This window comes from Papaver somniferum, chromosome 5, assembly GCF_003573695.1.
Source record: "Papaver somniferum cultivar HN1 chromosome 5, ASM357369v1, whole genome shotgun sequence".
NCBI classification, from domain to species: domain Eukaryota; kingdom Viridiplantae; phylum Streptophyta; class Magnoliopsida; order Ranunculales; family Papaveraceae; genus Papaver; species Papaver somniferum.
Window position 1 is genome coordinate 56,252,965 of NC_039362.1, and position 11,678 is coordinate 56,264,642.

General features: G+C 38.6%; 1 protein-coding gene across 1 annotated transcript; it reads right to left on the reverse strand.

The window, feature by feature from the left end:
- Positions 1 to 9,745: 9,745 nt before the first annotated feature.
- LOC113277432 (transcription factor PRE3-like) lies at positions 9,746 to 10,794 on the reverse strand. Its single transcript, XM_026526530.1, has 2 exons — positions 10,198 to 10,794; positions 9,746 to 10,025 (listed from the first exon to the last, which is right to left on the reverse strand). Exons 1-2 carry the CDS (start codon positions 10,336 to 10,338, stop codon positions 9,873 to 9,875), a joined length of 294 nt encoding a protein of 97 aa, XP_026382315.1. The 5' UTR covers positions 10,339 to 10,794; the 3' UTR covers positions 9,746 to 9,872.
- Positions 10,795 to 11,678: the final 884 nt, after the last annotated feature.

Here is an 11,678-nt window from a genome sequence, read left to right on the forward strand (position 1 = left end):
TAAAATACAAATCAAGACTTGGTTTTGTAGTCATAACTCTGGAATGTATGTTATCTATGTCATATGATGGGTGATGAATAATGGTTACGTTGTTGAATACAAAGAAATCCTAATGAATAAGATGAGCACTAAAGTAGACGTCGTATAAGAAATATAATAGTTGTTGGAAGTTGAACGAGAACTAAGACTGTTGTTTCATTAGTTTTTTTCGTAATAGATCGATACCAAAAAATGTATTTATGTTTAAGTTTAAGGTTTTTGTTTGTAAAAAACTTTCTTCAAATACAATTATGAGCCTGAATTTGTCTATGAATGTATATATTAATTATAGATCAATTAATATCGATAAAATTTACTCAAATTACCTTACACTGTAATTTGTTGAAAATTGCATTTAATTCGTCAGAATATGCAGGATGAAATCAGATACATTATGATGAAAGGAAAAGTTTTTATCAGAATATGCATCCTATCAAAAAATATTTCTTTCCATATATGCAGGATGAAACTGACATCATCTACGTTTAGTCTGTGATGTATTTGGATTCATTCAAGTTTTACTATAAACTTGAAGAACATCAACAATTGATTAAACCAAAAAAAGGTATCCCAATATAATATCAAAACAGAATTTGTATGCATGTGTATGGTTTTGTATACATGTCCATTTCGCGGTATGGTTTTGTATACATGTCAATTTCCCTAGTACTTTTAATTTTTTATAGTGGTTTTGTATACATGTCCATTTCGCGGATCTTTAGGGATTTTGCAAAGTTACCTGTGACATATTAATTAATTCTCCTTTACAGCTTTGCTAATACCTTTTGTACCTACAAAAATTAAAAGTACTAGGGAGTTCATTCTTGTCTTCTGCTGATAATGGAATTTGATTTCTACTTTCATCGCTTTACGAGATTCTGTTAGTGTTAGCTTTGGCGACTTCATTGTTACTTCAATGTAGTTTCTTGGGTCTTTAACTGTTCAAGCTAGGATTGTTCAAGTGTATGCGCTTGATATACCTTGGCTTGCTAATTTTTATGAGTTTCCTCCATCTCCATTTCATTTGCTCTAGAGCATAAAAACCAAAGTTGAAATTCCATATAATTTAGTAAAAAGAATTGTACCCAACATTACGTTTTTCTCTATTAACTACGCCACACTCAATGATATATCGTGAAGTTCAATCTAAAGTTAAACTAAAATGGTACATCATGAAATTCTAAATAGGATTTTGAGCAAAAGCTTTTTTATTTAGAACCTGTTATACTAAACCACTATCTAACAAAATAAGCGATGTATTAAGCACCATATGGTACAAGTCATGTAGGAATTTCCCAAGGCATTTAACCACATAGTAATTGAAAAATCTCACAAACCAAATCCGGAATGCCTTATGACCTAAATCGTTGCAAGTAACTCACCGATATACTGTGAAATGCTATCCACATTAGTTTTCTGAGTATATTATTCTCAAAACGGCTAATTAGATTGTTCTAACATTATTGACAAGTAACTTTTATGACTAAAATATCAACAAATAAACACCAATTACATAAAGAAAATCCTTATGTAGTTCTGAATATTTTTGTGATGAACAAAATGCTATTCATGAATATTTGTACTTATATCTTGTTAGTCAAACATGTTTTCTACAAGTCAAACACATCAATTTTGTTGATCTGCTAGTGGTGGCGGAAGGAGGTTTTCTTTCGATGTTGATTCAGAAACGATGGTTATATTAGTAGTGGTGGTGATTAAAACTGATCTTAATTTTCATCAAGTGATTCAAGCAAAAATGTTGGAGAAGGATAATGAAAATACGTCGATGTTGAAGATGAAGAAACAATATGTGATTTTTTAACACCAATTTTAAGAAATTATGAAAACTAGTTTCAATCGAAGGTCTCTATATACCTCTCATATTTTAATAAAACAACTAAAGAAGACAGGAGCAAGTTGGTCCGTCCAAGTTATATTAATAAATAAGTTTTTGGGCAGAATATCCTTAGAAAAGTTTTTATAGGGCCTATGGTCCATGGATGTGCGGTCCATTAGAGTACTAGGGTTTTTTCCCTTCTCCCTTGTATAAATAGAACACTAAGCCTATGTAATGTTGTTCCCCTCTTTGGTTAATGAAATCTTCTTCTCTCTCTTTCTTTTTCTTACTCCAAAACGTCATCAGCAACGAGCTCTACCCTGCTAAAAAGAATTTTTTTCTCTAATCACACATTCTTAGTGCAATCTCGGAGATCCAATTTGACTACATTCCGTCGGTACCTCTGTTTCTTTTTGGTTCTCTCCAATCAAACATCAAAAGAAATCTCCCTTGAATTTTGGTACTACTGTTTGTCCTTTTCTGCTTTTTAATCAATCGGAAAGGAATGTTATCCTCAGAAGAGATTGAGTGCCTAGATGATAGTGGCACCACACATACTATTTTAAGTAATTGGCAATTATTTGTTGACTTAATTCCTTATAAATCCTCTGTGACTATGATGATTGGATCATCACAAGTGATCATTGGGCGAGGTAATGCTCAATTTTTGTTGCCAAATGACACAATGATTAAAGTCACAAAATCTCTATATGCACCAAGAGATAACCGTACCTTGTTGAGCTTCAAAGATATCCGTGCAAATGGTTATCACTTGGAAACTCATTGCGAAAATGGAATTGAATATATAAATATTATCTCTAACACATGTGGAAGAAAACGCATTTTAGAGAAATTAATGAGTCACTCTAGTGGTTTGTACACTACTACTATTCGAATTATCGAATCACATGTTGTTACCAATGATGAATTGTTGAACAGTGACTTATACAAGATTTGGCACGACCGCTTGGGGCACCCAGGTCGTGATATGATGATCCGTGTTTTAAAGAACTCACACGAACATCCTTTCTTTCGAGTGAAAAGTAAAATGAGACAAAAGACAGTTACAATGCAAAGTAACAACGTCTTCCAACCACTGTCATCTAAAGCAACTGATGTGCAACCTCTCTCTCATTCTACTTCGTGGACTTTGTCAAAAGAACACCACTCATTTTGCAAAGCTTGTTCTTTAGCAAAGACAGGAGCGAGACCATCCTATGCTAAAAATACAAAACAAAACATTCCATTTTTACAAAGAATACAAGGTGATATTTGTGGACCTATACATCCAGAATGCAGACCATTCAGGTATTTTATGGTTTTGGTAGATGCTTCGACCCGTTGGTCACATGTGTCCACAAGAAATGCTGCCTTTGCACAGCTCCTAGCACAAATTATACGTTTGAGGGCTCACCACCCTGATTATCCAATCAATTCTATCAAACTTGATAATGTTGGAGAATTTACATCTAAAGGATTTGATGATTTTTGTATGTCTATCGGAATTGACGTAGAACACCCTGTACCCCACGTACACACTCAAAATGGTCTCGCAGAAGCTACCATCAAAAGGTTACAGATGATAGCTAGGGCATTGGTTATGTGTTCCAACCTACCTATTACTGCCTGGGGGTACGCCATATTACATGCAACATTACTTATTCGCTTTAGACCCACTATTAGCCAACCATTTTCTGCATACCAGTTGGTAACTGGATATGAGCTTGATATTTCACATTTACGCATTTTTGGTTGTGCTGTATACGTGCCTATTAAGCCCCCACAGCGTACTAAGATGGGTCCCCAAAGACGATTAAATATTTATGTTGGATATGAATCCCCAACAATTATCCGCTATTTGGAACCTTTGACAGGCGATCTCTTTACCGCTAGATTTGCGGACTGTCACTTTGATGAGACAACCTTCCCGTCGTTAGGGGGAGGTATGGAAAAGGATTTCCTAAGGGAACGACATGAATTGTCGTGGTGTGTCCCCATTTTGTCTCATCTTGATCCCCGCACTTCACAATGTGAAAATGAAGTGCAAAGAATTATTGATCTTCAGAATGTGGCAAACTCAATGCCTGATGCATTCACTGATATTGCTAAAGTGACGAGATCATACATACCAGCTGCAAACGTGCCTGCAAGGTTAGAAATCCCGAATACGGGAAAAGGCACCTTATATAGAGGTGTCAATCCTACACTTGGTGGAAATGTAGCTGATGCCGTGGACCCCCAAAGGAAGAGGGGAAGACCACCTGGTTCGATGGATACTCACCCAAGGAAGAAAAGAGTGAGTAAGGCACAACCCGATCCATTTATCATCAATTGAGATAATCCCTCTGTTGATGGTGGATTTTAGTTCAGGGCTAAAATTGTAAAATCAAATTTAATGCGCTGACATCCTGCAAAGGGTAAAGCCGTTTGATAAGTGATGAGTACCTCTTCGTTTTATTCGAAGCAATACAATAAATGTACAAAATTCACCCAGAATGGTGCATGTAGCAACCATCCCAAATATTCCGTGAATTTATAGCATTATCAATTAATGTATGAGTTGCCTTGTATTTCCTGTGTTGTACTCAGCAGAAATCTCATTATTGGCACGGAATGACGACTGAGTGTTTACTCTCAGCAGAGTAAAACGAATCTCCAAGTGTCAATAATGAGGCATGCACGAAATACCCATACAGGCCATACCATTCTCTGACAAAGAGAATCTCGTATCAGCATGCTTATATCAGCCTGATCGAGCAAGTTTAATCCCTTAAAGGAAATCTGGAATGTCCGTGTCAGTCTCAGAAACGATCACGGCCACGCAAGTTGGCCACATAATTTAAATAGCCTAGACGAACCATAGCAGGAGCAGGCGATCACCGCAATGACCACCAGCGGGCCTGTTTATACCTTGGTTGGTCGAACGCATGCTATGCCCCAAAACAACCACCGAACACCAGCCTGAAGTAGGATGGTTGAGCTGGTATGGAGAGGCTTGGAAGAAGCTCGTACGAGCAAGGATGTCAAAGATGGTCTTAAAAGAGGTCGCGACCGTCCAACTTCCCTGGCCTAGTTGGACGGATTGGATCGTCCCGTGATCGATCGGTGAAGTGCTGGCATGCAAATTGGCAGGCCCACTTCTCACCAATTGACCGACTCTCTCACAGCCTATCCATAGAGCAAGAAACGTTTGCTCGAAGAGAGGCTGGCGTGATGCTTAAAGGGTCGCGGAAATTCCACTAGCGTATCACAACCATCCAACTTCGCAAGCATACTTGGATGGCTTAGATCGCGCCTATGACCATCGGGCAGGTATACATATGCTCTCGGCCGGCCCAATGTGGGCCCCACGCGGTCGGTCTCCCTAAAGGAGGAGCATAGCCTGCCAAACCGTTTGGCCAAAGTCATGCACGCGTGATTGCTTCAAAACCCTAATTAGGGTTTGCGGCATTGCATAACTGCCGTAGTTTGATCACGACCATCCATCTTCACAAGCCTGGATGGAGGATGTAGATATAGACTTAAGAGGTCCCGAGAGTATCAACGAGATCACCGTGGGCCCACCTATGCGCATGTAAGATCGGCCTAGTCCAACCATGGTTGAACGCCTCGAAACGCGCGCTCATAGGAGCCATGTCGACACGACTTCCAAATACTTCACGACAATGTATTTATGTCGCAAATCGATCACGACCAATCATCTTTGCCAGACAAATTGAGTGGCCTAGATCGCACCTCTACAAGACGAAGTGGCATGGACTTGTACACCGGCAAGCCGTCTACATGCATACCCGGTCGGTCCCACCAAAAGAGGTGTCCATGCTTGATTTCAGTCAAGCCAAAAAGTGATACTTGCGCACCTCTTTAAAACCCTAAAATCCATCAACGGTCGCAAACGCGTGTCGCAGATCATCTCGTTCGTACAACTTTGCCAGCTTGGTCGGAAAGCCTAGATTAAAGGTTAAACGGCCAATGAGAAATCTTGGTGATCACCGTCCGTCACTCTACCACAAGGAGTGATCGGCCGAAGCAAGGCTTGCCTATGCAGCCTCCAAACAATCACTCGAAGATGGTTGGATGTGATGTTATTTTAAGATGCTTGATCCGTGACTTATTCGGTCAAGCTTTAAAACATCGATGCTTCATACATGTTGATTGTTTGCGATGCATAACATGCACGATATTTCATGAATATCGATTTCTTAAATAACTTAGTTATTTAACCTAACACCGTATGCTACTTCCCGTGGGTCCCACGATCCACTCATTCGAGACATCAAGCATGTCACAAACTGGGGGATATTTACTGGGGTATTGGTCTGGCGGTTTACAGCGTGCAACGTGCCATTACAAGAACGTGTCAGGAGGCATGGACGATTAGGGGTGATGGAAGAAATGAGCAAAGACGTGATCGTGTAACAATCATCACTTCTACACGACCCCACTAATCCATCACTCCACTTCCTACGAGATGAGGGTTGCGCTCAATGACTTGTATAAATAGGTCCTTCACCTATTTTCCATACAACACGAACAAGAGACAAGCACAGAGAAAATCAAGTGTTTTCACGGTATCCAGAAAACACTCAGAACTGATAGCTTTCATTTTGCAAGCCAGTTCAGCTTTTTGATACAAGTCATAAACAGCCAACACCTTCACAATCTCAACACCTTCTTCGCTTCCCTCCCTAAGATCAACCCCATCTCCTTCACTTTGTGACCGAAGCAAGTCTGGAACGACCATTTCTTGGTTTAGGCCAGAATTGTATAGATTGATATCTCGAATCAAAAGCACTCCCGTGCAGTGCATTTGTTTAGGGTTTAGATTCATTTCTCATCCACACACACCCAAAATTACCAAAAACAGCAGAAATAGTTTTCACCCATAAACACCCTCTCATGAGATTGTCTCTGATTACATCTATGTCCATGAATCAATACTGGAGGACGCTCCGATGTTTGAAATGATTTCAGAGAACAAAGAAATCTCTATGGATCATGAGAGTGCATACGTATTGATGGAAAGATCCTCCACGCAGATTGATGATGCATTTTAATACACTGTAGCTCAAGAGATCATTGAGCACGATGACATCGAACCACGCTCTATTACAGAATGTCAAAAAAGAGCAGACTGGCCTAAATGGGAAGTTGCAATCCAGGAAGAATTAAATTCACTGACAAAGAGACGGGTATTTGGTGCGGTGGTGCTAACCCACTAGGTGTAAATCCCGTAGGACATAAATGGGTATTTGTTAGAAAGCGTAATGAGAAGAATGAATTCTTGAGGTATAAAGCTCGCCTTGTGGCGCAAGGTTTGTCACAACGCCCTGGAATTGATTATGAAGAAACATACTCTCCCGTAATGGACGTCATAACGTTCCGCTACTTAGTTAGCTTGGTAGTTTCAGAAGGACTTGAAATGCAGCTTATGGATGTGGTTACATCATATCTCTATGGGGATCTAGATTCATAGATATACATGAAAGTTCCTGATGGCCTTCCATTGCCCGAATCAAGTAACTCTAATCCATGGAGTGCGTTTTCGATTAAGTTGAAACGCTCACTTTACGGATTAAAGTAATCCGGGCGGATGTGGTATACCCGCCTAAGTGATTATTTGATTGGGAAGGGATATACAAATAATGATTTATGCCCATGCGTATTGATAAAGAAAACGTGTTCCGGATTTGCAATTATAGCTGTTTATGTTGATGATATGAACATAATAGGTACTCTTGATGAAATAAGAGAAACCGCAAGCTACCTGAAATCTGAATTGAGATGAAAGATCTTGGAAAGACTCGGTTTTGTCTAGGACTTGAGCTAGAACACCGAGCCTGTGGAATACTAATCCACCAGTCTGCATATGTCCATAAGATACTCAGGCATTTCAATATGGACAAGGTGCATCCTGCTAGAACTCCCATGATTGGTCGAAGTTTAGATGTGCAAAAGGATCCATTTCGTCCAAAGAAAGATGGCGACGAGTTATTCGGAGCTGAAACTCCCTACCAAAGTGCAATAGGCACATTATCGTACTTAGTGCAATGTACTCGACCTGATATATCATTCTCAGTGAACTTGTTATCTAGATATAGCTCAGCGCCAACGCAGCGTCATTGGAATGGTATAAAGAATGTATTCAGATACCTTAAAGGAACCATTGACATGGGTCTATTTTATCCCTATGAGGACGAAAGGAGGATTGCTAAAGCAACCCCCTACACTGAAACCCCAAATAATGTTTTGGTTGGTTTTGCTGATGCTGGGTACCTCTCTGACCCACATAAAGCTCGATCCCAAACTGGTTATGTATTCACCATAGGGAACACAACGATATACTGGAGATCGACCAAGCAAACTCTTGTAGCTACCTCCACGAACCACTCGGAGATCATTGCCCTACATGAAGCGGTTCGTGAGTATATATGGTTAAGGTCTATCATTACACATATTCGAGGGACTAGTGGTTTGAATTCTACCACTGAAGAGCCAACATGTATTTATGAAGATAATGCAGCTTGTATCGAACAGATGAAGGAAGGATATATCAAGGGTGATAATACAAAACATATTTCACCAAAGTTCTTTTACATCAGCAACAACAGTGTCTCTTAAACATTCAAGTCAACAAAGTACCGTCTGATGAGAATGTGGCAGACTTATTTACTAAGTCACTTCCTAAGTCCTTATTTGAAAAACACGTAAAGAATATTGGACTAAGGAAATTGTCCGAACTCCCTTGATTGCAATCAGGGGGAGATGGCGGCATCAGGGGGAGTATCTGATGATATGATGTCGACATCAGGGGGAGTGTTTGTTGAACTCTTTTTCCCTTTACCGAGTTTATTTTGTCCCAATGAGTTTTGTTACTCGGCAAGGTTTTTAATGAGACAACAGCAACACCATGGTTATGACTCCCCGATTGAAATTATCTTTTTCCCACAAGGTTTTTATATTTTAGGTTTTTCTGAAGAGAGGTGGCCAGCTTTATCAACACGTTGTACTCTTTTCCCTTCGTCAAAGTTTTGTCCCACTGGGTTTTCTTTGTCAAGGTTTTAATGAGGCAACACATTTGAAGTTCCGCTTTTGAACCGCACAAGGGAGAGTGTTATAGGGCCTATGGCCCATGGATGTGCGGTCCATTAGAGTACTAGAGTTTTTCCCTTCTCCCTTATATAAATAGAACACTAAGCCTATGTAATGTTGTTCCCCTTCTTGGTTAATGAAATCTTCTTCTCTCTTATTCTTTTTCTTACTCGGAAAAAAATATCTTTCCAATTTACATGTATTAGATAGTATCAATTGTTACTCGTCTTCTACAGCTAGAAATAAATTTTTGAGGATTATTGAACCATTCTATTGTACACTTAATCCTCACTTATCAACTCTATGGTTCCACATTTCGTGTAATGAGCATTTGCTTGCATGTGACATCTTTTTGTGTCAGATTTTTTATGTAAATACCTCCTTGCACAAAATCTCATTTTTCTACGGTATTTAATTAAGTTAATAAAAATTAGGATACATTGCATGCAAAAAGGAATCAAATATTTCAGAAGCAATCTTTATAAATGTAAGACAGAGTCAACTAATTGATAAGATAATCTTAAAATTGAACTTGCTAGTAATTACTAGTGTGAAGTACACAAAGAAATTAATAAATGCATGGCTTAGCCTAACTCAAGTATGTATTTTTATTTAAGTCAAGGAAACATATTATGACAAGTCAGTTTAATATTTCAGCGAAACATAAGTTTTAAAATTACGAAAACGTAATCAATCGATTAAAGACACATAAAGAGATATTTTTATTACACAAAACCCTAATCATTATCACTAAACATAATTAACAAGGATGGAATTTTGGAATCCAATAATTCAACCTTCTCAGTTCGTATCTAAAGATACAAAAAACCTAACTAAGAAGAAACAGTTGAAAACAAGAAGTTAACAAAGAAGTAACAAAATAGAGTTTTATATTATGTGTTGATTACATAAGAAGGCTCCTAATTATAGCTGCTTGAGCATTGCTAGTATCTGAGGTTGACAATAACTCTGTTACACGCTCGCTAAGATCGTCAACTTCTCTGTGTAAGCTTTTGATATAGTTGCATGTCTCTTGTAAAACCCTAGAAGCCGATACCTGTTTGATCACATTGAAACACAAATTAATCATCTTTATACATATACATTATAGCTAAGCTTGTAGGTGAAGTAGAAGAAGTATATATATAAATGGACGAGAATATAAATAATGCATTATCATCAAAAAAACAGAAAGAAAAAGTAATGCATTGGTGCATTTGTATTTATACCTTGTCTGAGGTTCTGTTGTTAGTGTTACGAAGCTCAGGAAGAAGCTGTTGTAACCTGATAACGAGATCATTGATTTGATCCTCGCTGATCCTGGAAACACCTGATGACTGTCTGGACGAACGTGATCTTCTGCTTGACATGATGATGATCTTTAAATGCAATTGAAAAGGTGGGTATATACGAAGTATCTAATGATGATATGATCAGTTTTCAGTAATAAAGTGTCAGAAACAAGATAGCTAGAGGTATCTAAGACAGACCTGCTCGAAGAGATATAACAGGAGATTACAAATGATAGACAAATAGATAAGAGATTTGTCAGGATGGTTTGTATATTTTCAGGTAACTGATATGGGTTATATACGATGGGGATATCTAGAGATAGAAAGAGAGGGAGTGAGAGGGGGAGAGTAAGTATGTTTTAGAGACAAGTGATGGGAGCCATGAATTGTAGATGACTAAAAAGATAGATTAGATAACTATAACTAGATAGAGCATAGATAGAAGAACAAAGATTTAACCAGAAACTAGAGAGAGAGAAAGAGCGATTTCTAGACAGAGAGAGAGAGATGGAGAATGAGCCAATAACACAAGAGCAAGTGGTGTTGGGAGTGTGGAAGACAAAGTGCATGGAGAAAGTAGTGGGTTATTGTTGTTTTTAAATAGAGAAGAGATCAGAGAGTGAGAAAGAATTTGGAGGAGGGCCACAATGATGGGGGCATTGAACTGATGTTCCAAGTGGGGTTAAGATTAAGATATACACGAAATAGAAAAATGTGCTTGTCTATTTTCCTGCAGGTGTATAGCTAATTTCATCCAGACAAAATAGTGGTGAATTACTTGGTGCCTACTGTATATACATATATGGGAATTTTAACAAACTGCCACACTTGCAAATCCCGATTCAAGAAACTGCCACCGTTTTTTTTCAGAGTTTATTTAATACCACAACCGTTAGCACTAACGTCTTGGACCCATATGATTGGTCAAACTTTTTTGACTTTGTCCAGATTACTTACACGTGTCTTATGTGGACGGCTCAAGATGTCGAGCACGAGATTATTACACGTAGCACAGGCTAAATGACTATTTTATCCTTCGTGGGATTGAAAACAGTTTGCAACTTTGTATCGTTTCATTTTTCTTCTAGGGTTTGCTCGTTCTCTCTGTCCGCTCTGTTCTCTAGTGGAAGAAATTAGGGTTTGGGTCAGTTTTCAGCGGGATTTTGCTTAGGTTTAGTGTCTGAGTAAAGGGTTGGGGAGCGATCGAGATTCAGAAAAAGAAGGGGAAGGACAAGCAGCAGATATGGTATGATTGCAAACCCTAATTTCGTTTTTCTGAGTTGAATTAGGGGTTTTCTCTTAGGTTTCTGTTTCTCTTTCTTGTACTTTTTTTCTCTTGCTCTATGTCCGCTCTGTTCTCTAGTGGAAGAAATTAGGGTTTGGGTCAGTTTTCAGCGGGATTTTGCTTAGGTTTAGTG